This window comes from Pagrus pagrus (genome assembly GCF_965226575.1).
Source record: "Pagrus pagrus genome assembly, chromosome: 3".
NCBI lineage: Eukaryota > Metazoa > Chordata > Actinopteri > Spariformes > Sparidae > Pagrus > Pagrus pagrus.
The window spans coordinates 12,911,671-12,936,768 of record NC_140187.1 but is presented as its reverse complement, the minus strand read 5'-3'; the positions used below and the strand labels follow the sequence as shown (position 1 = coordinate 12,936,768).

At 40.4% G+C, this 25,098-nt stretch overlaps 4 protein-coding genes across 8 annotated transcripts in view; 1 reads left to right on the top strand and 3 right to left on the bottom strand.

Annotated features, from left to right (window-relative positions):
• Positions 1 to 3,794, top strand: part of LOC311254255 (mitogen-activated protein kinase kinase kinase 12-like) — a 30,000-nt gene extending 26,206 nt beyond the window's left edge. For both annotated transcript variants that reach the window (XM_084347911.1, XM_084347910.1), the window contains exons 11-14: positions 169 to 877; positions 1,499 to 1,566; positions 2,280 to 2,580; positions 3,100 to 3,794. In XM_084347911.1, coding sequence (XP_084204037.1) covers positions 169 to 877; positions 1,499 to 1,566; positions 2,280 to 2,580; positions 3,100 to 3,186 — 1,165 coding nt within the window. In that variant the 3' untranslated portion in view covers positions 3,187 to 3,794. The remainder of the gene's footprint in view (positions 1 to 168; positions 878 to 1,498; positions 1,567 to 2,279; positions 2,581 to 3,099) is intronic.
• Positions 3,795 to 5,257: 1,463 nt separating this feature from the next.
• Positions 5,258 to 16,504, bottom strand: LOC311254256 (poly(rC)-binding protein 2). 3 transcript variants are annotated; one of them, XM_084347912.1, is made up of 13 exons: positions 16,282 to 16,481; positions 14,921 to 15,042; positions 13,951 to 13,974; positions 13,832 to 13,864; positions 13,588 to 13,704; positions 13,360 to 13,491; positions 13,060 to 13,188; positions 12,705 to 12,779; positions 11,895 to 11,936; positions 10,701 to 10,800; positions 10,213 to 10,265; positions 9,636 to 9,805; positions 5,258 to 6,532 (listed from the first exon to the last, which is right to left on the bottom strand). In XM_084347912.1, exons 2-13 carry the CDS (start codon positions 14,987 to 14,989, stop codon positions 6,496 to 6,498), a joined length of 981 nt encoding a protein of 326 aa, XP_084204038.1. In that variant the 5' UTR covers positions 14,990 to 15,042; positions 16,282 to 16,481; the 3' UTR covers positions 5,258 to 6,495. The 3 variants fall into 3 exon arrangements, with proteins under 3 accessions (XP_084204038.1, XP_084204039.1, XP_084204040.1); XM_084347913.1 differs by having other exon boundaries at positions 10,701 to 10,773; XM_084347914.1 differs by lacking the exon at positions 5,258 to 6,532 and adding an exon at positions 6,544 to 8,977 and having other exon boundaries at positions 10,701 to 10,773; positions 16,282 to 16,504.
• Positions 16,505 to 16,868: 364 nt separating this feature from the next.
• On the bottom strand, positions 16,869 to 20,252 carry LOC311254456 (uncharacterized protein). Its single transcript, XM_084348225.1, has 4 exons — positions 20,181 to 20,252; positions 18,641 to 18,703; positions 17,967 to 18,511; positions 16,869 to 17,492 (listed from the first exon to the last, which is right to left on the bottom strand). The coding sequence occupies exons 2-4, from the start codon at positions 18,654 to 18,656 to the stop codon at positions 17,451 to 17,453; spliced, it is 603 nt and encodes a 200-aa protein (XP_084204351.1). The 5' UTR covers positions 18,657 to 18,703; positions 20,181 to 20,252; the 3' UTR covers positions 16,869 to 17,450.
• A 1,045-nt stretch (positions 20,253 to 21,297) lies between these two features.
• Positions 21,298 to 25,070, bottom strand: LOC311254457 (uncharacterized protein). 2 transcript variants are annotated; one of them, XM_084348226.1, is made up of 4 exons: positions 24,953 to 25,070; positions 23,585 to 23,637; positions 23,017 to 23,477; positions 21,298 to 21,923 (listed from the first exon to the last, which is right to left on the bottom strand). In XM_084348226.1, the coding sequence occupies exons 2-4, from the start codon at positions 23,598 to 23,600 to the stop codon at positions 21,876 to 21,878; spliced, it is 525 nt and encodes a 174-aa protein (XP_084204352.1). In that variant the 5' UTR covers positions 23,601 to 23,637; positions 24,953 to 25,070; the 3' UTR covers positions 21,298 to 21,875. The 2 variants fall into 2 exon arrangements, with proteins under 2 accessions (XP_084204352.1, XP_084204353.1); XM_084348227.1 differs by lacking the exon at positions 24,953 to 25,070 and adding an exon at positions 24,848 to 24,935.
• Positions 25,071 to 25,098: the final 28 nt, after the last annotated feature.

The following is a 25,098-nucleotide window of genomic DNA, read 5'->3' as shown; positions in this document are numbered from 1 at the left end:
GGCTGATGAAGTCAGATCGACTCTGCAGAATATCATCAGCCTTATCCTTTCATTTATATGGTCTAGACTGCTGATATGATCCAGCATCTACCTAACAATAAATGCAAATTATTGTAAAGTTTATTCTTTCCCCCAGTTTTTAATTAATTCTGTCCCTGTCCTTTCCAGGCCAGACTTATTAAAGTCAGAGGTCATCCTCCCCAAACTGGACTCTTCGATGACCCAGGTCACAATCCCCAACAAGGGCTCTACCTCCCCCGGCCGCTCACGCCGAGGAAAACCCCGCTACAGGAAGGCCGGTAAAGGCAGCAGCGGGGACTTGGCTCAGCTGAAAGCCACTCTCTCCTCTTCACTAGCAATGGTCAACTCCACCACATCCGTCCCCAGCAGCAAGCAGCATCTGGACCCGAGTGCAGCCCTCAGAGGCCTGCAGCACGATCTTCTGCTCAAGAAGATGTACTCCTCGAGCCCGGATCTCATTTCAACCACCCTGGAGGCCGAAGGCCGGAGGAAGGGGCAGGCCAGGCCGGGGCTGGACAGAGCGGGCAGCCAGAGCGCCTCGGCCGGGCTCGGGGAGAGTAGGACTGGAAGGCCAGATGAAGGGCCAGATGTGGGTGCGGGGACGGATGATCTGGCAGATACACCTCCACGCAGTGACACGCCCAGCGAGGATGCGGGTTCTATTCCGTTCTCCAGTAGCCCCGACTCGCCGTGTGGCAGGGGAGCAGCTGCAGGGAGGGCGTCTGTGCTCGGGAACCCCCGCGTTTCTCACGAAGGCGAGGAGAAGGAGGATGGGACGGTGATCACACGCTCGCCCAGAAGTCAACGCCTCACACCTGCAGCACTGCTCTACAGGGCCGCAGTCACACGCAGCCAGGTGAGACTTTGTCAAGTGTCAAACTTTAGGGAGATCAAACCATTTTGATTTCATTTGTTGCCAGTTAAGCGACATACAAAACCTTTTCCTGCCTTTTTCACTGCCTCGGTCTTCACTCAATCCACTGTATGAAAAAAAAAATTAAAAACAGCATCTGTCAAGAAGTTAAGAGACAAATGAAAAATCATTTGATGGAATAAGAAGTCCAGACCAAACCTTTTGATCTCTGATCTGCTGTGTCTTATCACCATCACTCCATTAAGTGCATCATCATTTCTATAGATACCTAAAAAGACTCAAGTGTTTAAATACAGACCACTTGATTAGGAGTGAATTACTGCCACCTGTGCATGCTGTAGCTGATTTGTCAGTAGTAGTAGTAGTTGCAACTTCAACTTCTCGATTAATATGTTACCTGAGGGCATTTGTATGTTAGATATGAGTTATACGTGGGGTTCAGTCACAGGTTTTCTGAACAAGGTCCTGTGTACAGTATATACCCAGGGTGTCATCAGGGTCACATCTTACCAGATGGCTCCTCTTGGCAGGAGTAAGGATTATCAGTGTGTATTGAAAGTGAGAAAACACTGATCTCATACGTACTCTTACTTTTCTCCGCAGAGACGTGGAGTGTCATCAGAGGAAGAGGAGGGGGAGGTGGACAGTGAAGTGGAGTTGCCAAGGAGACGGTAAGAGTTAAATCTAATTATCGAAGACCGACTGCGTTCAGATCTGTACACACATATGAAACATTTCATGCGTTCATTTTCACATAAATCCAAAAGAACATTTACATGAAGCGGGATTAGACGTCACCCTGACCTGCGGCACGTTTAATCTGAAAATGGTGTGCACAGTTTTGCCACAGTTTTGGGGTTGAACAACATGTTTTCCCTGAAATGGTGTCGAACGGGCTTTGAGGAATTGTTCCTCTCCTCTTTGTTAGAGGTGTTAAAAAGGCAGACTAGCTAGTGCACCTGCATAACACAACAGGGTCTTCAACGCATCTCTGTTTCCGTTGAAATCAAAATTTTGTCGAGGCTGAACGTGTCAGTGAGCAGGAGGCTAATCAGCTGGAATAACTGACAACACCTGTGTAGGTGCGCAGGGCCCTTTATCATCAACAACAAGTAATCATGCTAGTTTGACCTGTATTTTCAGCCTAATGTAATGCCAAATGTGGCTGAGGAGACAGCATGAACGTTTTAGCACGAGTATTATCACATTTCTTTTACTTTACATCAACATGGCCCAGCAGAATTTACACCGCAGCATGTTGGGTTTGAATCTCTCAACCCTTTTTTTTCATCCTTCATTTCTCTCTACTGCAAAGCACTCACAATGAAGTACATGTTTGTAACTCTACTGTATATGTACCCTTTCCTGTTGTTTTTCCACTCAGGCGTCCTGTGAGCATTACAAAGTGCCAGTCGCTGTCCACCTTCAGCTCAGAGAACTTGTCGGTCTCGGACGGCGAGGAAGGAAACACTACCGACCACTCGCACAGCGGCACGCCAGACGTGGTCAGCACCAACACGGACGAGCGTCTGGACGACAAGAGCGATGACCTGTTGTCTCAGGGCTCGGAAATTCCCGCCGACCCATCTGACCCCACCCAGCTGGGCTCTGACGGGTTGTCTGAGAAGGAAGCTATTCTTCGCCAAGTCAAGACCCAGCTCGCCAGTAATGACCACAATTATGAGGTAGGCAGCAGAGAGGAAATCAAAGGAGAAGGCATGATACAGACTGATATATGTAGAGGGAGATTATCCTCATTCCCCTCTACATTCCCTGGTAGCTGAAAGAGAGCACCGGCTGTTTAGTTAAATATGTTAGTCTAGTCTGCCTGACTCATTGATCATTTATCTGACTGAGGTTTGTGCGAGTAAGAATCTGTGTCCCAGACGATGGCTCTGAAATATCAGGAGCCTTACTGTGCTGTGTATTGATCAATCCATGGCGCTGTCTGTGGTGCTGTGACAAGCTGCATCTTGTAGTCAAGTGAGGGGATCATAGATCCTGTAGTATCCCCATAATACGTCTATAATCATTTAGTAGCTGTGCCGCTGAAAACACACCACCAGACCAAGCCACCTGTGTAACAAAATATTTTAGGGCAGGTGTGACTGAAGGTATAATTTACAGAATCTGCTTTTGCAGTCAACATTTAAGAGTCTGTTGTTGTTCCAACTCAAATGATTCATGTTTTTCTCCCAAACCAGGGCCTGTACGATGACTCGGACTGTGACAGTGCAGAGCTGGACCATTCAGGCAGTGCAGAACCCAGCCAACCTCCAAGCAACTGGTGAAAATCTGACATCTCAGCCCACTCAAACACCCGCAGATCGGGCCGGTGAATGCCTCTCTTACTCTTACAGGAAGGGAGTCATGATCAGGGACGTTGAAGAGAGGCAGGAAAACAAAGGCCTGTGTCTTTCCAAACAAGCAGAAACACAAGTCCTCGGTGAGTGTTCTCAAAAAAAATCTTGGAAAAAACCCCCATCAAATCCCATTTCCTTTTTGAGGTAAATGCATCACAGTGAGGCGAGTTGACGGCGCAGCAAACCCCCTCTGGTCCCCCCCAACAACTGGCCCAAGATCAGCTTTGCAAGAACAAATGACACCTCAGTGATGGACGCCTCAGTCAAAGAGGCCGTCTACTTGACTGTCTATTAATATCATCTTCCAGGTCAATTTGTATTTTTCCTCTCCGTTATGAAAATGTGTCATTTATATGTTATTTCACATTATGTCATATGAGAACATAATTATAAAATCCTATCAGGGCTTCTATTATACTTTAATGTTTCTTTTGACAGCATTAGTGGGACAGCCGCTGATGTTGCTGCTTGCACTTAATTTATGAAATGTACTGATTTATTGGTGATCACTGTGTCATATTGAATTTCCTCTAAAACATTATGCACTAATTTATTTTGTTAATTTACAGTGAATTCATTGATATTCCTGAAAAACAATGATTACATGTTTAATTTGAGTTGTTTACATTTTTATTTATATTTATGTCATGGGTTGTGTTTCCATTTTATACTCCTGTGTTTTAATATCAATGTAAATATGTGATGTTGTAAAATGAACAAATTTTTTAAAATGTGAGATTGTATAATTTAAAGGTGCTGATGTTTCTAATTAGTTTGGCGCTACTCTATTTGAACCTCAAAAAGCTTATGGTAGTAGAATGTACTGTAGCTGCTGTTCATGTCTGAGCATCAAAACACAGATAAAAGAGGAACGTGTGAACAAAGTAAAAGCAATATGTCTGCTCCGGTACAGTATGTCCTGTCATTCAGGGCAGACAGGCTTTTTTTTATTAGCATTGCAGTGTTGACTGTATTAAAACAAAAAAAAAAGTTTGAAAATGTATTTCTGAGCAACTGGGGGTGTATATAGCATCAGAAAAGCATGCAAGTACAGATAGCCTATTGGTCACTTTTTGTGACCCAGATCAAAATGAGACATCAGATCCATCCATAGAGATTAAGAAAAATACAACAAAAGCAAGACTTACGATTTCTTGCAGACTCATGTTTTAATGTCTAAAGGCATGTGGATGACCGGACACGAAACACCCAAGTAGATCCCAGAAAAAACACGATTGCATTCATGGTTTTCTGCTCTCGCTTGGTTCTAATTTTACCAAGTGTGTGGCCTAACCATGTCTGCAGCACAGAAGAGAGAAGATAGTTGGAGTTAAGATCATTTTGGGAAACAAATTAAGTTTTCCCCTTCCACTCATAATATCAGTGTACACCTAAAAATGAGTCCTATGACATCATGATTTGTCCCCATTTAGCAGATTCACTTGTGCAGATCACTGACCGCCTGAAATTTTTCCAACAGAGGGTCATTTTTCATCAATGCATAAGGGCTTCTCCATAATAGACAGTATGATACATGAAACTCTGGTGTTAATGTACGTCTCCCTTGACAAGCCATGTTTTGTGCATGTGGTCCAATCTGACTGCATATCAGCACATTACATCCTGTTCCGTTAAAGGTCCCACTCAATAAGCTATAAATGGCAGCTTCTTTTTTTAAAATCTGTTTAGTTTAAATTTGTAGAAGATTTTAAACTGATTGTGTCCCCCCCAAGATTTAAAGCTAGAAATCCTCCTGCAGGATGAATTGTTGCCAAAAAGCAAACCTACTGCCCTCTAGTGTCTCGATTGTGGAGGTACTCCCGTTTCCCTCGATGCCGACTTAAACAACCCTGTATGAACTGAAACGTTTGCTTTTTATACAGCATTATTGTAACTGTACAATAAATATATTTAAGAAACGATTTAAAATAAAATCAAACTTGTAAAATCTCAAATTGTGTGTGCGATGTACTTTAAGACAAAAGATTCTCAAGACAAGTTGTGGTTTGAGCATTTCACATCTTTATTTCTTTAATTTTTTTTAAACAATGTTGTGGCACCCAGGTCTACAGTCTCAAAAACGTGCACAAAAGTTGTTTTTTTTCTTTCCTGCAAATAAAAAATAAAATAAATTCTGACTTGAGCAAAGCAAAGAGCAGGAAATTAGTGTTAACTCACAACCCTTTCTTTGTCTAGTTCCAGAGCTTCAACGAGTTCAGTTCTCAGCCTCATCACATTTCATAGACAGATCAGTGTCCAGGAGTTAATCCCCCTTTGGTAGTTAAAAAAAAATATTTCCTCCATTTAAAACAAATATTCCAACATTTTTTTTTTTAGTATATATCAGTCTTTACAAAAAAAGCGAGGAGAACCCTCTGCTTCCGACCCCTAGAGCCAAACCCAAACCCCCAAAACCTCCCATCCCAGCAAAATATCAACACATGATCTTAGGACCAGGAGAGGGGAGAAAACAGGAATGACATGTAGAGGGGCGAAAAGTGACATGCGTAATCATACACATTTTAAATTATCAGGATAAATTCAGTTGTGAGTGTCAGAACATTTGTCATCATAACCAAATATAATCGGTGACAGTGCATGTACAGCTACGTATTCTCAGTGACACGAGTGTAATTCATGTTACAAGCACTTCAATTGAAAAGGTGACAAGGGGGGGAGGATGCTGTGTATATTTAAAGCAAGTGAGCGTGGACATAAAATGGACAGACCGACTTGTGGAACTGGGTGAGGAAAAGGAGGGGGCGTGTATATAAACACAGAATAAAACAGTCACTCTATTCTTATTTTTGATATTTTTTATTTTTCCTTTTTTGTCTTTTCCTTTTTAAAGAAAAAAACTGACTGTACAGAACTAAATCTATATGCCTATTCAGAGTTTTTCCAACTCTACTCCTCTGTGATGGGAAAGAAAGAAAAAAAAAAGGGAAGAGAGCGAGGAATTCATAATAAAAAAGGGTCTAATAGCAACTCATTAAAACCTCCAACTCGAGTCAAAAAGGGAATTAAAAACCTAATTGTTTGCTTCTTTCGACTAAAACCAAAAAAAAAGAAGAAAATAAATAATGAACTCAGCGGATCAAATCAGAGGCGGATGACATGATTTCAAATGAGGAAGAGGCAGTATAATATATAAACTCTTAAGTTGGATAGTTGCATTGACTGCTTTATGGTAGCCGATGATATAAAAGTGAGATTTAGTGCAGATGCAGTGTCTTATCAGTTGGCTGCCAGTCCTGTGGCCTCAGAGGAAAGCCTGGAGAAACAGACAGAGAGACACCCGGAGACCAGGGAGGGAGAGAGAATAAGGCATGCAATCAGACAGACAAGATAAATGTCATTTTATCTACATTACATCATCATCATCATAATAAAACGCTAGATAAGGAGATCAGCTTTATTAAACAGGAGAAGTATAATCTAATATATATATATATTAAAAAAATCATTAGTCCAGTTTGCTGCTACTCTTCTCATTTATAACTATTCTCAACAAACAGCTACTTCAGAGTCAGATCTCAAACTGATACTTGATGCTTTGATAGAAGAAATGTGACAAAAGAAATAGTTCAACATCCTAGGAAACATTCTTATTTGCCTTCCTGCCAACAGGTAGAGGAGAAGATCGATAGCAGCCGGTTAGCTTGTGATAAAAAATGGAAACGGATGGAAACAGCTAGCCTGGCTCCGTCCAAGCGTAACAAAGTCCAACTACCAGAACCTCTAAAGCTCACTGATAATTACCGACGAGCAATACAGCATCATCTGTAACCGTAAATGGAATGGGTGGTCCTGAACCGGAAATGGGACGAGGCAGAAGTTTTTAATTTAAACCTGAAATTGATATGGGTTGATCAGAAAATGCTATATTTATTATTTATTAGAAACTATTTACACAGAATAAAATTGAGTTTCAAATCAATGTTTTTGATCACAAGAGTAAGAACTATTTACAGAACAAGTTTTTACCTCCAAGTGTCTGTTTGAAATGAATAAAATAGATATATAAAAACTGAGGTTTTTTTTAGCTTTTTATACCTAAAATATTATACAATATATGTTAAAACATAATTTTTTTAACGTAGGCAGTAGATGTTCATTTCCCCTCTGTCTGGGCCCCATAGTAGCAAGGAGGCCCTAGGCATGTGCTCAGATCTAGCCCGGCCTCCGCTGAGGAAGGTTATGTTTCTACCCGTGTCAGTTGATTGGACGGTTTGTTGGTTTGTGACCATGATTACACAAAAACTACTGAGCAGATTTCCACTAAACTTGGATGGATGATGGGTCTTGGCCCAGAAAAGACCCTAATAACTTCTGGTGTGAAAGGGATGGAGCCCAATTTTTTTTTAACAGAAAAGGCATTTTTCAATATTTTTGTTATTTTCTAACAGAATAAGCTATGGATCTTGATGGAAAGAAAATAAAATAAAATAAAATGAGGCGTATTTAGGTGGCTGGTTTCAGATGCACTCATAAAAAATACTTGATCTGTAATGAATACTCATTTAAGCTGAGTACAACCCTACTGATTAAGTATCTCATTAGTTCAATTCATGCAAAAAAACTTGTCACTGTTAGGTTGCCAGGCAACCAGCAGAAACTCCAGGAAGTCTGTTCTCACAGCCATTTCCCAATCATCTCCTCTAACTCATCAAGAAATCAAATAAATCCTCAAAATGTCGAACTATTCCTTTAAAATGAGGCTAAACTCCTTTCTTTATTAGTCTTATCAACAAAAAAGTCCTAATAATTGGTGGTTTGGTGCCTTTTATACCTGAGGGCAGATTTACTTAGAATGGAAATTACAATTGCTTCTTACATAAGCCAAAAAACATAATTATCATGATACGTATACTCTACATTATAACTGCGAACAGTAGTCACTTAAAATTTACTACAAGAAAAACTATCCCCATAAATACAATGTGACATCTTAAAGAGAGCCGCTACCTGAGCAGAGCTTACACGAAGAGAGAAATGCTTTAGTGAAATAATTCACTGTCCATGCTAAGTTCAAGTCATTTAAAAATATAATGCACTCAACATGTCATTTCGTTAAGATACAGGCCAAATCAAGCTACAGATACCCATTTTATAAATATGGCAGCAGCCATCTGTCTGGCTTGTTTGTGTGCATTCGTTTTCTGTAGTAAGCGTGGCGTGGCACAGCCAGATACAAAAGCAAGTGCAGGTACAGACAACAAAGGGCATTGTCAGTACTTCAGCAGTAGATGACTTATGTTTCCTTCGTTAGTAAGGGGAGAGCCTTCGTCTTTTAGACTTGGAGCTCAGCTCTGGGGCGATTTTGGGCTCAGTGGGGATTGGGTGTGCGGGGTTACTGGCCCCGCTGACAACATGGAGGGCCAGGAGAGGGAGGGGCTTGAGACTGAGGAGACTTGACACACAGGCAGGAGAGCTGGGAAGCAGGGAATCAGTGGAGGAGGAAGAGGAGGAGGAAGAGGAAGGAGGAGGCGGCCCTGGAGCCAACAAGGACAGAGGGATGGAGGCTGAGGGGGGCACCACACAGGAGGAAGAGGAGGAGGAGGAGGAAGAGAAGGAGGAGGTAGCAGCAGAGGAGGTGGTGGTGGTAGTAGTAGTAGTAGTAGTGGTAGTAGTAGTAGTAGAGGTGGAGGGAGGGCACGGGCTGGTCTGTTCAGGGTTCAAGGAGGAGGAGGAGGGAGGAGGTTTAGAGGACTCTACACTGTAGAAAGAGAGACAAGGAGAGAGGGACAACACAGTCGGGATGGATCACAGGGCAAGCTGGTGAGCAATGGGTGGGGGTGGAGGGGTTAGGTGTAGGAGGAGGGGTGAAGGAGGTGTAGGGGGGGATCACTCAGGGATGTGATCAAAACACAAGACAAAAAGCTTCATTAGAAACAAATGGGTCGATCAAAAAAATATAAATAAATAAACTAAAGCAGAAAAAAAGAAAATCGCATCTCTGGTGATGAATCGATGAGGAGCAAAGTAAGGGTAGAATAAGGGGAAAACACCAACAAGTGCAGACTGACAGAGAGCTAGCAATACCAAAGTAATGATATGCAGTAGCCAAAAAATATTAACTCAATTATTTGAGTTTGAGCACAAATCCCAAACTAGAAGGACTGATGCAGCAGGTAGGCCCGTTATGTATTTTTATATAATGGTAGGAACATAAACTATTTTATTCTTCTAAATTGGAAAAAAAATTTTTTTTGTTTTTTTTACATTAATAGACTAAATCAAACTGAACCGAAGCAACCAATTTGTAAAGTGAAGCTACATGTAGCACAGAAACTGCAGTGTTTGGATTTTTAAAACCCTGTGACTGAATGAATCACCTGTTGGGAGCTAAAATAGTATTTAACTGATCATCTCACCTTGCGTTGATGAGGTACTCCGCCAGACTGATGCTGGCAGGTGAGCCTGTGATGGTGACCTGGCGGTCGGTTGATCCATCCACTGGATTTGCAATCTTGATCTGGGCACCTGACATTTGCCTGATCTCATTGATCTTGGCTCCCTGGCGGCCGATGATGCACCCAATAAGCTGTAGTGGAGAAGAGCAGCAGAGTTGAGTAATAGGTACTCTTACTAGACCTCTGAATGATATAATGAGCAGATGACTCTGGTTAAGTTAGACCTTGTGTACATGTATACAGATATTTGTTTAAACACATATTTTCAAGTCCACACAATCTTCTTTTTACAAATTACCCTAAAAATTATATCAAATTCTCAAACCAGCATATATCTGTATACCTGCGGGCAAGGCTCAAGCATTTTATACACATGTGGTGGTCATACACAACTTTACTTTTTGATGGCTGTAATCCCAATCAAGCAGCATAGTCAACACTAAGATTTTCTGCTCTTTTTATTTGAATTGAGGGTGAGAAGACGTGCCTCAACTTTAACTGGTAACAGTGATAAAAATAGACGTTTTGAAGTACTTACATCATTTGGAATGGTCATCTCATGGGAACTGGTCTGAGCTGAGGCATCTATCCCTAATAAACAAAAGAATGATAACCAACAGTGACCAGAATAACCAGAACATGCAAATCAATATACATGCAATGTGAACTGTGTGGAAGTTGGATGATAGAACGTCAAATGTCGTTATTAGAAACTCATTCATGAGGTAATAACGTCAATAATCCTTAAAATAGCCCAAAATTCCAATAGCAAGACTTATTTTGAAGATCTAGGTATGTATTTGCCATTCAGTAAGTCAGTTTAAGTAATATCACAGTAATAAAAACTCAAAATTAACATTAAACTCTGTTAATTATAGGAGTGAAAGGATGTGATAGAACATTTTCACTCATTCCATATATACCAACTCGGCTAAAACTTTAAGAAAAAGATCCATCGTCTATAACAAATTCTGATTTTTGAGGCTGACGAGTGTCAAAGCCAATTGGCCTTGTTGTGCTGCGTACCAGTGAATCCCTGGTTGCTTGGTGCAATGGGAAAGGGGCTCTGCTGCATAGCCAGCTGGTGAAGCTTGGTGAGCTGTGGAGAGATAGCAGCAGAGGAAGACTGTGAGAGTGAGAGAGAAGGCAGGGAGAGAAATGGAGGAAACGGGAAAACACAGGAAGAGGGAAAAACAGAACAAAAAACATCACAGTCAGTACAGACATATACACAGAAGAGCCTACCCACAGAAAACTCACACTCCACTCAATACTGTTCATCCTCTCAAAAACTTCTACATGGATCACTGGTGTCTGACAATAAGTGTGTTTTTAGACTTGTCTATGTGGGGTACCCCAAAGGCATTCCTCCAATGTGCAGGCTGCATCTCTTGGTAATGATTTCTCGCAGTCTTCAGGGTCAGGGCAAAGTCACAATACACAAGGGAGGAAGCTGTCAATATGCATTTTGAATTAGCATCCCCAGTTATCAACAATATAGCTGGAAGGGAAGATTTAAGGAAATGAAAACTGCCATAAGCAATGACAAACTAATTACATAAAAAGGTAATCACACTGCTTAAAGGCTTTAGAATAAAACAAATAAAAATAAACTATAATTGTTACCATATTTTACATGATATCTGACTGGTTGCCAGTGTTCAGTGGCAGGTAAGACTAATAATATATGGTCTATTAAATCCAGTGTTCCTTTAGATGGAACGTCTAAAGCTCATTAAAAAAAGAGAGATAGATTATTTGAGACAAGACACCAGTGAGCAAAGCACAAAGTAGTAATGAAGGGTTGATGAAGAGGGAGGAAAGAGGAAACACATGTTTATCTGGGACAGACTAATGAACAAGGTATGTCCAACAAGACAGAACAAAAGGGAGAGAGTTAGCAGCAGGAACAGATTATTATTCATGGAACAGTGAAGAGTCTGGACAAAACACAAATGTCAGTTTAATTAAAAACGTACTGCCCGTCAACTCACGAACTAAACAAACATGAAGGTCTAACAGTGCTGCTCTCTCAATGGTAACAAAATCTAATAATGGTAGGTCAACAATAAAGAAAGGGGCAAGTTCAGCTACAGTTACAGGCTGTTAAAAAAAAAAGAAGAAAAAAAAAAAGGGTGGGTGGTTGCTCATTTTGGGAGAGGACAGTTGTAATTATGGATGGGAGTGGTGGGGTCAAGTAAAAATGTCTACTGCACTTACATCTGGCTGTGGAATCGCGTGCTGTCCTTGTACGGCATATGCCTGAAACAAACGAAAACAAAGCTTTCATAGGACTCACATCTGATTTTGATTTTGGTTAAGTTACATCTCTCCTGATATATAAGTATCTCCTGAAGACTCAAACACATCAAAGCCTTTTCTGAACCAATCTCATTTAAGAATAATCTACAGGCATGTCTTGTCCAAAGTCTCCACATTTCTGGAAAAAAGAAATCTTTAGATACATTATAGTGGAATTAAGGAAAACTGGAAAGTTTTTTTTTGTTTTTTTAAAAGGGGCATATAGTGAGACAAAAGACCTTGTAAGTTTAGGCCAACAAGTACCAGAACACATTTTGGTTCAGACCAACAATAGCTGGACACACCTCTGAAACCTTATGCTTGAAACAATGAAACATTAAGCGAAAAAGCCACATGACAAATTTCTTATAGTCATCAGCTACTTAAGCTGTTCATACTCCCTTCAAACAATTACAGTAAGCAGCTCTGGTTTCTCAACTTTAATACCCTCTACAGCTACTCCGGACTACTACGGTCCTGGCCAATGAAATACCAGTATTAAAACTGGAAGTGTCATTTGAGATGGTTCTTACTTTGAGTTATGTATAAATATATGTATATATTCATCACACATCAAGACTTCCAAGCATATTATATTCTGCACAATTATGCTTCACATACTGATATAAGGAGAAATGACAGACAGCGGAAGAAAACATTTTTTTTAACATCAAAGCATCATAAATAACACAGGTGAGATCCTGCGTCCCTCTGAAGTGTCATAAGTACCTGTCCACCTGCAAAGATGACGGGGGATCCTGAAGGCTTGGGTCTGTAGGGGATAGTGACCCCTTTTGGGGGAGACTGTACAGGAGACAAAGCAAGTGGATGTGTTATTACATTACAACCCATTAAAGTCATCCATCAAAGCACCTTCAGTGTAATACTTAGTATATTGTTTTATGGTCATTTAAAATATGTGTACAACGCTTTAACTGCAGTCCTGTGTATCGGCTCAAGACATCCCCGGTCGAAACCAAACTTGCAGCACCAAAAAGCCCAGATATCACACTCCTCACATCATTAATTCACAGCTCAACAGCTGCCACATCATTTGCTTCATTGATTTCATGAGTCCACTTGCCTCAAGCATGACCACACAGATCTGCTTCACACACTCGATTATCGACTGGGGAGTTCCAGCGATGGTGATGGCTCGCTCTGTGGAGTTGGGGAGCATGTCTCCTGCCACTTGTACCTGAGCACCTGTTGACTGCAACACACAACCAGAGTAAAGTGAGACACGAATTCAAGACCTGTGTTCCACCAGTGTTTGATGTACTAAATCCCACAGGTAGAAAAGGTGACGTCAGCTAATACTGAAGGGGCTGGAGCTCGGTTTTGTTCCATATGTTTTATATTACATGCTCTTCTCTACACATACCTCTCGAATTTCCTTGATCTTGCAGCCACCTTTCCCGATGAGGGAGCCACACTGGCTGGCAGGCACCACAATGCGTAGGGTCACTGGGGGCTTGCTGGTAGCTGTGCTATTTGTCATTGAGCTGCTTATGTCCTGGAGAAAATACGAAGACAAAGGTTGACCTAGATTTTGTTTGGGATTATTACTGATGAACTGTAAACCCATTAGTGAGTATAAATCATGACTTACCTCTTCCAGCTTTTCAATGATCATGGAGAATGCTTTAAAGATGGCGGTGGTTGGACCTGCCAAAGTAATGATCCTCTCAGGACAATTGCCCTCAGAGATGTTGATGCGAGCCCCGCTCTGCAGACAAAGGAGAGCAAGGAATTAAAAGAGGAAATTTGAAAGGCTACTCTTCCTCTTAGAAATGACAACTTTACATCCTGTTGTATTTAGCCATAACTAGAGTCAATAAATAAGATGACCTCACCTCTTCTCTCATCTTCTTCACAGATTCACCTTTCTGTTAGCAGACAATCACAAAGTCAGACTTACGATTGCATAAAACAGACAACTTCAAATAATGAGTTAAAGTGTGCAGCAGCTTACCTTTCCGATTATACTTCCGACTTCCTAAAATAAGAAAAGATGTGTTAGGCTGATTGATCCTCTTTCAACACCTTTAATGTTTTACTACGAGAGAGCGTTACCCATCAAACCTCTCTAGCTACAGCATACCTTCAGAAACGTGTCAGTAGTCATGGTCACTACGTCTCTGGACCGAAATAAACACTCTATCATAGGCAGTTCTTGTTTTTGTCTCATCCCACACAGACTGAAGATGGTGCTGTTCACCACAGTGAGATCTATTCAGGCACACTGTCTGTAGGCTGCCCATTTCTAGCTGGTGCTGGGGCCTGTTTTAGGATGCTAAGAGCTAGCAGATTTTTGGAGGATCGTTTTTTTTGGATGTGTAACAGTTTTGTATATCTGCAGTATCAGCTGACGTGACAGTGTCACATTTTCAGCAGCCACTTTCTGCTGCATGGCATCTCAGCATTTGTAACCACAATAACAACAGGCCACTGTGGGACCAAACATGCAACAAGTGTGTGGCTATGCTGCTGTAGTGAAAGCTAGATGCATTAATGACAAACAGCAAATGCAATATCATGCCTCATGGTTGTATATTTTACCAAGTGATAGAGGTGTTGAAATGGTTTAGTAATATCATTTGAACAGCGATCATTCAAAGATGAATGCAGGGAAGAGAGACGCCTCCACAATTTTGAAGGTAGAAAAGATACCAGTGCTTATTAAGGGTATAACCAAATAGCAGCACCGCAGCAGCAAAGAGGAACATATCAATATTTTAGCAAAGCGAGTCCAACTTTCAAGTCCAGTGTCACATATACTTCGCTTTGAGGTACAGGATCACATCACCGAGTCGATAGCCTTACTCAGAGATATCACATCAAAGTGCCCTGCCCTTTATACATCCCTGGGGATCCTTTATTCCATAAATATTATGTCATAGTCTATTAGCGTGCCGTCACAAGCAGCTGATGGGTGACCTCACCTTGCCATGCATGAGCAGCCTAATGGTAAGGGTGACATTGAGCCCTCCTTCAATCACACCGGAGTCCATAACTGCAACCTAGTCGTTCGTACAGAACTGGGGTCTTTGGTCACTGAGATGATCTAAAAGGGACAAACAGACAAATCAGACAATAAATTAAACGCCAAGGTTGACAAGTGACAAGACTGAATTGCAGTTTAATAGTACACTTCTTGTAATTTACATGCTAGCACTGGCTAATGTGCAATTTGATCTGACCTAATTAGATTTCACATTTCTTGAAAATGGCAGACTCTACCCATTTCCATTCCTCACTACACTTTGGCTGCATACAGATATCCCCAGTTTGCTGAGCGATTATCTTAATAATCTTATATCAAACTAAAATATTCAGTTAAATCACACAGCCATTGGCTGATAGCGTTGAATGATAGATAAACATGCAAGTATAAAATGTTTATACTTAGTTATTCTTTAGACAAATTACACCTTCAGGCATAAAAATGAACCTATTCAGAGGAGTATGGTACATCTGTATGATAGCTTATGCTAACCTTGATGCTTCCTAAAACTAATGCGTACCACGATCAGTCATACAAACAGCTTTCAGTCTACTTTCACTGTGCTACTAACTCACATTGCTTATAGTCGTGTGTTGTGTTTTATTTTCAATGCTGCTCCGACCCAAGTTATCCGACTTTAAACAAGTAAATTAACACTGAAACCATCGCAATGCTAACTGAAAAACATATGATTGTATGCTAACAGCGACTTCATCATTAGCTTTGAATCAAGTTTATCAACAAACGTGCAGATAATTACTCGCTCGTCGCTACAGTTAGACCTATATTACGTAAAATACATTCACAAGTATGTTCAGTATGAAAAGCAGGTGTTTAACTCCTTACTTCGCGTGTGTTGTTTGGTTTAAAGTAAGTCCATTTAACTATTAACGCTTGTTGTAAGTCTGTTAGCAACTTAGCATTTTGGTCGCTCACCGTGCTTGGAATGAATGAAGCATGCGTGCGCTACTTAGCAAAGCTAACCAGTTAGCTTGATTGGTGAACGTTATTAATAGCTGACCAAATATCTGCAACCTTCGTTACATGGTAGTTAGGTCCTCTTTTGATCAAGTACGGGCACCAAAAAGCAGACAGCTGTTTTGACGCAACATTAAAATCAAACTTCCCCGTGGCTAGCTCAGCTAGCCTAACGTTTCTGTACAGAGACTGCGTGCTCATCATCACGCGGCCTGTTAGCATGCTACACAGGCAGCGGCTAGCTGCTGGGCGCGATTTCTTTCCGCTACTTCTGATCACAACAAAAATACAAAAAACACCAAACATCAAATTAAAACTCACCTGATTCGTATGCTGGTAAGTGACCGGGGGGAGGGTTGGGGTTGTAAGGGTAGAAGGGGAGAGGTTCGGGAGGGTAGAAACCCGGGGGAGAGTTTAGAAAGGACTCGGGGAGAGGGAAGAGTGATGTGAGATCGAGCTCCACTCCTTTACACAAAGACAACAAAATCATCACCTCTGAACTTTCCCCTTTCACCCAACCCAAACCCAAACCCCCACATCCCGGGCTGACCCGAGGACGACACAAAATCACGCCTACTGAAGAAAAGAAGTTGCGGCAGCACGTTTGTGGGACTTCATGCAGCGATATGACATCTTAAATAAAATTATTTAATACACAGATAAGACTTTTAGCGTGCAACAGTAACATCAGTGCTCCGTTTTACAACATCACAGGAGGAGGCGGATGTTGGAGATCACTGATGGCCCGTGTGTTTTACATATATTTACACATTTATAATCAAACAGGAATGTTTTGCAAGTGTTTGTAATATGTTCATGTTAACAAACTTCAATAATACACTATGTATATGACCACTAGTGGGCTTACATTGTACTACAACTTCAATATTTACCAAAGGGACGACACGTGTACTTAAACATCATTTATTGAGCAGGATTTAGGCCCTTTATACATAATTACAGTTGGTGCAGATGCAAAACAATGTAGTTTTATACAGTCGTGTTGTAGTGAAAGTCCTGCATTCAAAACCTTCATAAAAAGTACAGGTGTAATCTGCTGAAGGTGTTTTAAGTATCAAAAGTAAAGTTATGCAGTCAAATGCTGAAATAAAGACATTAAATATCTGTAACATTCAAGAACACACACACAAAAAAATCAATTTACATATTTATTTTGCAAAATCAATGTAACATCTTCTCCAACATTTAAAGTAAAGTTGCACATTAATAAAATTGTTTGCAGACCTCTTCAAGTGATTTTAATGTTTGTACACTATATAACGTAGCTACACCACAAACGCACCGTAAGAGGGACATAAATTCATACACAACGACAGCTTACACGTGTTTCTCGTATACACAGAGCCAATGCAAGATATAATAACATTTTCAAAGAAATCCTGTAAAAAAAATGTCAGTGTGACCTTTCTGTGTTGATTGTTAATAGTAAGGCAGCGTTTCTGTGAAAGCCTCGTCATGAGCCGATGGCCTCAGTCTGAGTCACTGCTGCTGCTGCTGCTGCTGCTGGAGGACTGTAAAGAAAGAGAAAATACAAATGTATTCATATTTTAATACCTTTAACACATACAACAAATGTTTAAAGCTGCATTTTACGGAGGCAAAGTTTGTCATTATTGAGAAATCATTGGTGAATGTCTGAAAACGGCCTCCCATTATTCAGAAAGTAGAAGGTGCCTACAATCTTCTTCTTTTCCTCTAGAAAAAAAGTGGATCTAGGATATGTTACTGGATCCACTCAGATCTAGATCTATTTATAATCTATCTAATAATGTAAACCATGTTGATTCCCGGCAGTAAAGGTGTGCTGCTCTTTGCACTCTCCATGACTCTGTGTATATTGTTTGGTGAAGGTGTGTGTTTGCAGCACTGCTGGAGCTGAGGAGTGTAGATAGGTTCAAGTTTCATCTTTTTATCCAATATTGACACATGGATGAGGGGCCATTTTAAACAACTCTTACAGGGTGTATCTTTAGACCAAATCTCACCTTCCAGTGACCGTGTTTGTTGAACTTGTGTGCTTTCTTCATCTTCTTCCTCAACTTTTTGTTGGCTTTATGTCCAAGCAGCCCCATTCCTATTCCTGCCAATCCTCCAGATAACGCTCCACCAAGGTGATGTACCCCTCCATGATGATAACCTCTGTAGTTGTAACCTGTGTGGTGATGGCCTATATGGTGATGACCTAGGTGGTGATGACCTATGTGGTGATGATGACCTCTGTGGTGACCCCCACTTGGAAAACATGGGTATGGACCTGGGTGAACACCTGTAGGTGGGACTGTGCCTACTGGATATCCAGCTGGAGTCATAGGATAAGGGTAAGGATAAGGTCCTGGAGCTCTGTAAGGCATCGCCCCTGGATTTGCATTGGTTGGCATGGCTGGGTTCATTGCAGCTGGGTATGCTGGATGTGGAGGCTGCGGGAAAACTCCTGGTGCAGGTGCAGCAGGATACGTGTATGCAGTGTTGTAGCCAGGAGGGTAGGCAGGGTTTGATGGGCCCAACATAGGAGGCCCTGGAGGGGGAGGACCTGATATAAGAACACATACATGCTGTTTAAAAAACATGCCGAAGTGTGTGTGTGTGTTGTGTGTGTGTGTGTGTGTATATATATATATATATATATATATATATATGCTGGTTATGTCTGATATCCTACCTTGATTTGGCCACATGGTTATGTTTCCTGAACAGTCAAACACTTCAGTAGTAACACAAAATCCTGAGGAAACGGTGAGAAAGTGCAAAGGTCAATGATGAATAACATTTTAAAAATGTTTTTTAAAATGTAACAACATAGTTTGAAGAAGAACAACTTTTTAATACGTTTAAAAACTAAAACCACTAATGTGCCATTCAGTATCAGGGCTGGACTTAGCCTGCTACATTAGGAGGGGCTTGTAGAAATAATAGATGGCAACTTGGGCCTTTGGTAAACCAGGGGTGATAGAAGCTGATTAGTAGCCTGAATGTGTCTGGTTCGAATCCCTGACCAGATGGCACTAAAATCTGGCAAAATCACCGCCGGAAACCTGAGGGTTGTCAGAGTCAGGATCAGGTGTGAGAGCCTGCCGTTGTGTCTTCAGGCCTCTCCAGCTTATAACTTTTTTGTTTGTGTTCAGACAGGTTAAATACAGATGATACATTTCCTCATGGCTCTCTAATGTCATCACAGCAACTTCTGTGATTTTCAGCCAGCTATGACAAAATGTGTCCATTATATCAGGAGGAACGCTTCCTCACAGCTGAAAATGTGACTGTCGGATACTGTTCCCCCTGTGTGCAATATGAGAGGAAGCTCACACATCTGTCAAATTCATATCGCTGACTTCTCCTCCCCGACAACCGGATCTGACTTTGCTGTTGCTGTTGCTCTGTGATATGCTGTACTATTTCTATCAGACAATTGAAAAACAAAACTGCCTTAATATGACTAACTTTACTTCTAATTAATAAATTACACACAAATGTTGTGTTTATTTGCCTGAACATACAGGTCACGAAGATGACTTCTAATTACTCGTTTTGTCCACAAGAAGTTAAAAGCTCAAAGATATTCAACTCACAGTGATATAAAACATTATTTGAGAAGTGTACAAACCTATGACAACTGTTAATATCAGCTGATCGATGAACAGACTAATTGTTTTAGCACTACTGTAAAGAAAATGTGATGACCACCATCCTGTATAGATCAGACATGACTTTTATGATGCCTACACAAGGTATCACAGCATTTGTATCCCAAGCGATTAGATTTAAGTTTGCTCCACATTGGGATTTTACTGATTGAATTAAGACTTATTGTGTGAGATATAGAAATAAACACACTTTCCAGTTGCATTAGCACGTCAGTTTTCAGCCCATCAGGTGGGCTACACCTGAAACTGAAGCAGGTTTTCCAATTAAGCTTACCTGCACACAAGCTTACTGTGTATACATCTTTATTACAACTGATGAAATACTTGGAAAAACAAACTACACCTCTTGCTAATATTATTTTAGTCACTTTAAGACACAACAACTACTCATCACAGCTCATAAAGCCTAAAACATGATGGTCTCAGCAATCACCTGTCCGTTTAACAACAAATGTAAGTCTACATCAGCCCACAGGGATCAAATCACAAAACTAGGTCTAAATAATAATAGCAATCGGAGTGTTGTTGTTTATCAATGACTAGATTTCGTGATCTTACCTTAGAGACTTGCTTCAGGTCTGGTTAAGTCCGTCAGGAAGTCAGAGCTCCTTATTTGTCTTCCGCATTGAGGTACATGGGAACAGCAAAAATATGTATCGTGCCCATTACCACAGGCCACGCCCACTGATTACGTAATGGAAACAGTCCAATAGGCTTTGACTGAGAAGTTGATCCACCAGTTTCTGTGGCACAAAAGAAAGTCATAATGGACCTGATGATGTTTACTCTCAGCCATTGTAAGTGATGTTTTAATGACACACACACACCTGACTTGAAATAACCAGGCTATGATTCATACTCGCACATAAATCCATTACATCATGGATCAGCTGGTATGTGAACAGCTATACATGAAACTTCTTTTAAATCACTTCCTAAAACTCACTTTTATAGACTCTTCTATAAGTCTTCCCTTTTTTAACTGAATTTTCTACAACCCATTTTATGGCTGGTGGTAACCAGCATAAAGGTGCATTACCGCCACAATGACAAAACAAGAATGGAAAGAAACGAAAATTATTTAACAGGCGATGTATTATTTACACAATATTACTGTATGTGTATTATAAATACAAAATCAATATTTCATTTCTAATATCATGATTATCGTCAATACTGGTGTGGCCCAGCACCCATAGTTTAGATATGTTCATTCTGGGTTCAGGTGAAGATCTTTTTTATACAGCAGACATTTTGACTTGTCATAGTAGGAAAACCACAGGTGTCGTTAATAACACTATCGTTGACTGTTATATTATGTAGGCGTGAGCTCACACAGCCACCATTAACAGTGTCAGATCCACCTGTTTTTTCTGCTCTGACAAGTCAAAAACCTATATATCGCTGAAGAATAGGATATCATTTAAAAATAAGACTTATTGTTTACAATAGAAATTTTTTAAATGTCCCAGTAGGATCGGTATGTATTTTACATGTAGTTAATATTTCATTATAAAATAGGTGTATCTTTTACCCGTGTTTCTAATGTTTTACTCTTTCCTTTGGCATTTTTCCATTTAGAAACTTAATGAAATGCTTGTTTATAGGACCACTAGTGTACTGTAACTGAGTTTACGACTTTCATTTTTTATGAGGAAAGCACACACATCTTAGACTCATTTACATTCATTTATTGAGCAGAATTAAGTTAAGAGTGCAGACACAAAGCAATGCAGATTGTTTTTCTGCAGTCACCTGTAGTAGTGTCTACATAAAGACACTTTATACATGTATAATTCTCCACCTTTAGGTTAATCGTCCTAAGTAAAGAAAAAAATGTATTTCACATAATTTCTTTAATGTTAGATTTTCTCAAACAATCACAACAAAGTTGTGCAATAAGATAGTCGTCTGCACATTACTGCAGTCCCTCTTTAAATTATTCCATTAATGTTTGTACTCTAGTAGCGTATGAAGCATCTGATATCAATGCCATAAACTCAAATAAAAGAAAAATAATTAATACATGGTGGAATGTCAATACAGCCAAACGCTGTGCAGATGTTCACAGCAACAGCTTACGCATGCATTTAAAGTGTAGATAGATCAAATGCAAGATATGTTAAAATACTGCATTTTCACAGACGTCCTGTTAAAACTGATGAGTACGTCTTTCTGTGTTTATTGTTAATAGTAGGTTTGCCCTTTTGCAAAGCAGCGTTTCTGTGAAAGCCTTGTCTTGAACCGATGGGCTCAGTCTGAGTCGCTGCTGCTGCTGCTGCTGCTGCTGCTGGAGGAGGACTGTGGAGGAACAGAGTAAAATTATATACGTTTCATATTTTAATACATTTTACAAATGAAAAAGGTGCAATTACAGCTTGAGAATGACCTCCCATTATTTAAAAAAGTGTTTTTTTTATTTCAGCTATCACCTTGCCTTAACCTTGATAGGATGAACTGTGTTCAGATGGTTACGGTGCCGTTTCTCAGGGGTTTTCTTTGAGATGCAAGTTTTTTTTTAATCAGATGTCACTTCTACCCAGATAACAGTCATTATTCATACTGTTGTGTCCTCAGAACATTTAATGCACAGATGTGTTTACGAATCCACTTGTTGCTGTGTCTTGTATGAGTCTCCCAGCAGCCATTAGATGTCACTGTATCACTGATATCAAAGCTGCCTTAATCATCTTTAAAAGCCAACACACTAATACACACTGACAAAACTGCACAGTCACTGCACTCACAGCAGCCTTGTTAGATGGAAACTTCAGCTATCTCCTGAAAACACCAGTCTTAGCTGGAGATATTTAAGTTGAGCTGAAACAATAAACCTAATAGCTGATTGACAGAAAAATCCATTCTGATGAACTGATTTACCAAAGTCTTCTTCTGCAGATCCAAACCACTCAAGTGCTAAAAATTCCTGCTTTTAATGGTCTTATACAATAGAAAACTAAATATATGTTGTGGTTTGAAACTGTAAAAATAAGCATTCTGAAGATGTCAACTTGGGCCCAGAAACCTGTGCAAGTACAAACACTTGACTTTCCATAAGAACTGTGCTATTCATATTTAAGTGATTTGTCTGTGCTCATACAAGCCATCGTAGTGTTTCAAAGTACAATCTAGTGTCTGGGTGTGCCCTGGCTGTATAAGTAATCTTAACCTTCCCTCCTTGAAGTTGAGCATAAACCAAGTTGACTCCTGACATAGGTTCCTCTTCAGCTGTGCTGCACTTTGCACTCAACATGACTGTATTTATATTGCTTGAAGAAGGCGTGTGTTTGCAGCACTGTCAGGCCTGTGGCTGAGGAGCGAAGGCAGGCACAAGTTTGCATGAGGCGCCATTTTAAACATCTCTTACATGTTGTATCTTTCAACCCACACTCACCTTGCCATGTTTGTGCCCCTTCTTTGCTTTCTTCATCTTTTTGTGGGCTTTGTGTCCGACCATTCCCATTCCTGCCATTCCTGCCATTCCTGCCATTCCTCCAGCTAACGCTGGATTCATCCCTCCATGGTGACCTTTGTGTTTATCTTTGTGTTTATCTTTTTTGTGACCTTTGTGGTGACCTCCTTTTGGAGAGTGTGGGTATGGACCTGGGTATGGACCAGGGTGAGCACCTGCAGGAGGAACTCCTGGAAATCCACCTGGAGCCATAGGATAAGGATGTTGTCCTGGAGCTCCGAAAGGCATCGCCCCTGGTGGTGCATTTGGTGGCATGGCTGGGTTCATACCAGCTGGGTACTGGCCTGGTTGGGGGAAGGCTCCTGGTGCAGGTGCAGTAGGAAAAGCAGGGTTGTAGCCAGGAGGGTAGGCAGGGTTTGGCGGGCCCATTGGAGGGGGAGGACCTGATATACATAAAGGCACACATACACACAGTATTACTCAGAGCACCTTTATTATTAAGTAGGCCTAAGGCAAGAAAATAAAATGCTGGTTATGTCTGGTATCTCACCTTGATTTGGCCACATGGTTATGAGTCAAACACTTAGGTTGTCACACAAAATCCTGAAGAAACAGTGAGAAAAAAGTTAAATTATATGGTGGTGTTACGACACTTTATCTTATATAACTTAGTACATGGAATTTGATTAAATCCAAATCAAACGAGTCACCACACAACAGCGCAGCTCTCTGGTTTTCTGTCCTGATGATCTCCTTTCATCCGTCACCACATCTGTTTTTTTATGTTATATCTGCTGCATATGAAAACTCCAACACTGTTAAACTGTTGTAGCTCTTGTCAGTAGGCTGTAGTTTATCTTACTGTATCAAAGGTCAAGAAGACTAATTACTTAGGATATACATCTTTCAGTAATAAAAAAATGTAAACCAGAGGTGGGAATAATGAAGTGCAAATACTTTTTACTGTTACTGTACTTGAGTATTTATTTTTCTGACAACGTTTTACTTTTACTCCCTACATTTAACACAAATATCTGTACTTACTACTCCCTATATTTTCAAAACAGACTTCTTACTTCAGTTTCAACACATTTGAGAGGATTTCAGTACAGAATGTGTATTTTTTCCACACATTTCTTTAAACAGACTATGAATTTAATGGATATCCACATAAGGTCAAAACTAAATTGGGATTTTACAGGTAGAAAGATAATTATTGTGTGAGATATAGAAACACACCCAGGTTCAGTCTACCAAGTAATACTAATAATAAGAATAATAATAAGAAATTGTATATATCGAGCACCTTTAAAAGCAGAGTTTACAAAGTGCTTTGACAAACAACAAAAGCAGGAAACTCAGGAAGACAATATTAAAGAATAAACACTCAACAGTCAAGCCAAACTAAGGTGAGTTAAAACAAGAAGGCGGAGCAGAAAATGTAAAAACACAAGTCAAGATGATTATACAAAAAAAGGAATAAAAGCCATAAAAGCCATAAAACAGGCAAAATCACAGAAAAAGAAAGAGCGAGGGAATAAAACAAAAAACTATTGCAAAAATAGAAATAAATAAAAGAATAAAAGATAAGAGGGTTTTAATGTTAAGTACATTAAACTAATGCAGTTTACGTGAAAAAACAATTTTAAAAATAAAAAGTTCATCAGGCTTCAACAACCAACAAAATATCAAACTTTATAACATGACGCACTTATCACACGTCATGACGTGAACAACATGGTGTGTAAACTGTGGTTTTTACATAAATCCCTCAACAAACAACAATCATCGCGCAACACCTTCTCTATCTAACCTGCAGGTATGATGAGAGAAATGTCCAAATACAGGTGTAACTCATCAGACCGTTGCAGTTTCGGGTTGTTTTGTTGATAATCGCTGTTTCATGTCGTGGTCTTACCTTCAGAAACTTGCCTCAGATCTTCTGACTCTGGTCTGGTTCGTCCAAAAAGGGTTTGTCAGGAATTCAGAGACTTCCGGATTGAGCTCCACGGAAGCAGCAGGCAAACACCAGAGGAAGCCACGCCCGCTGTTAAAGGCTCGGCG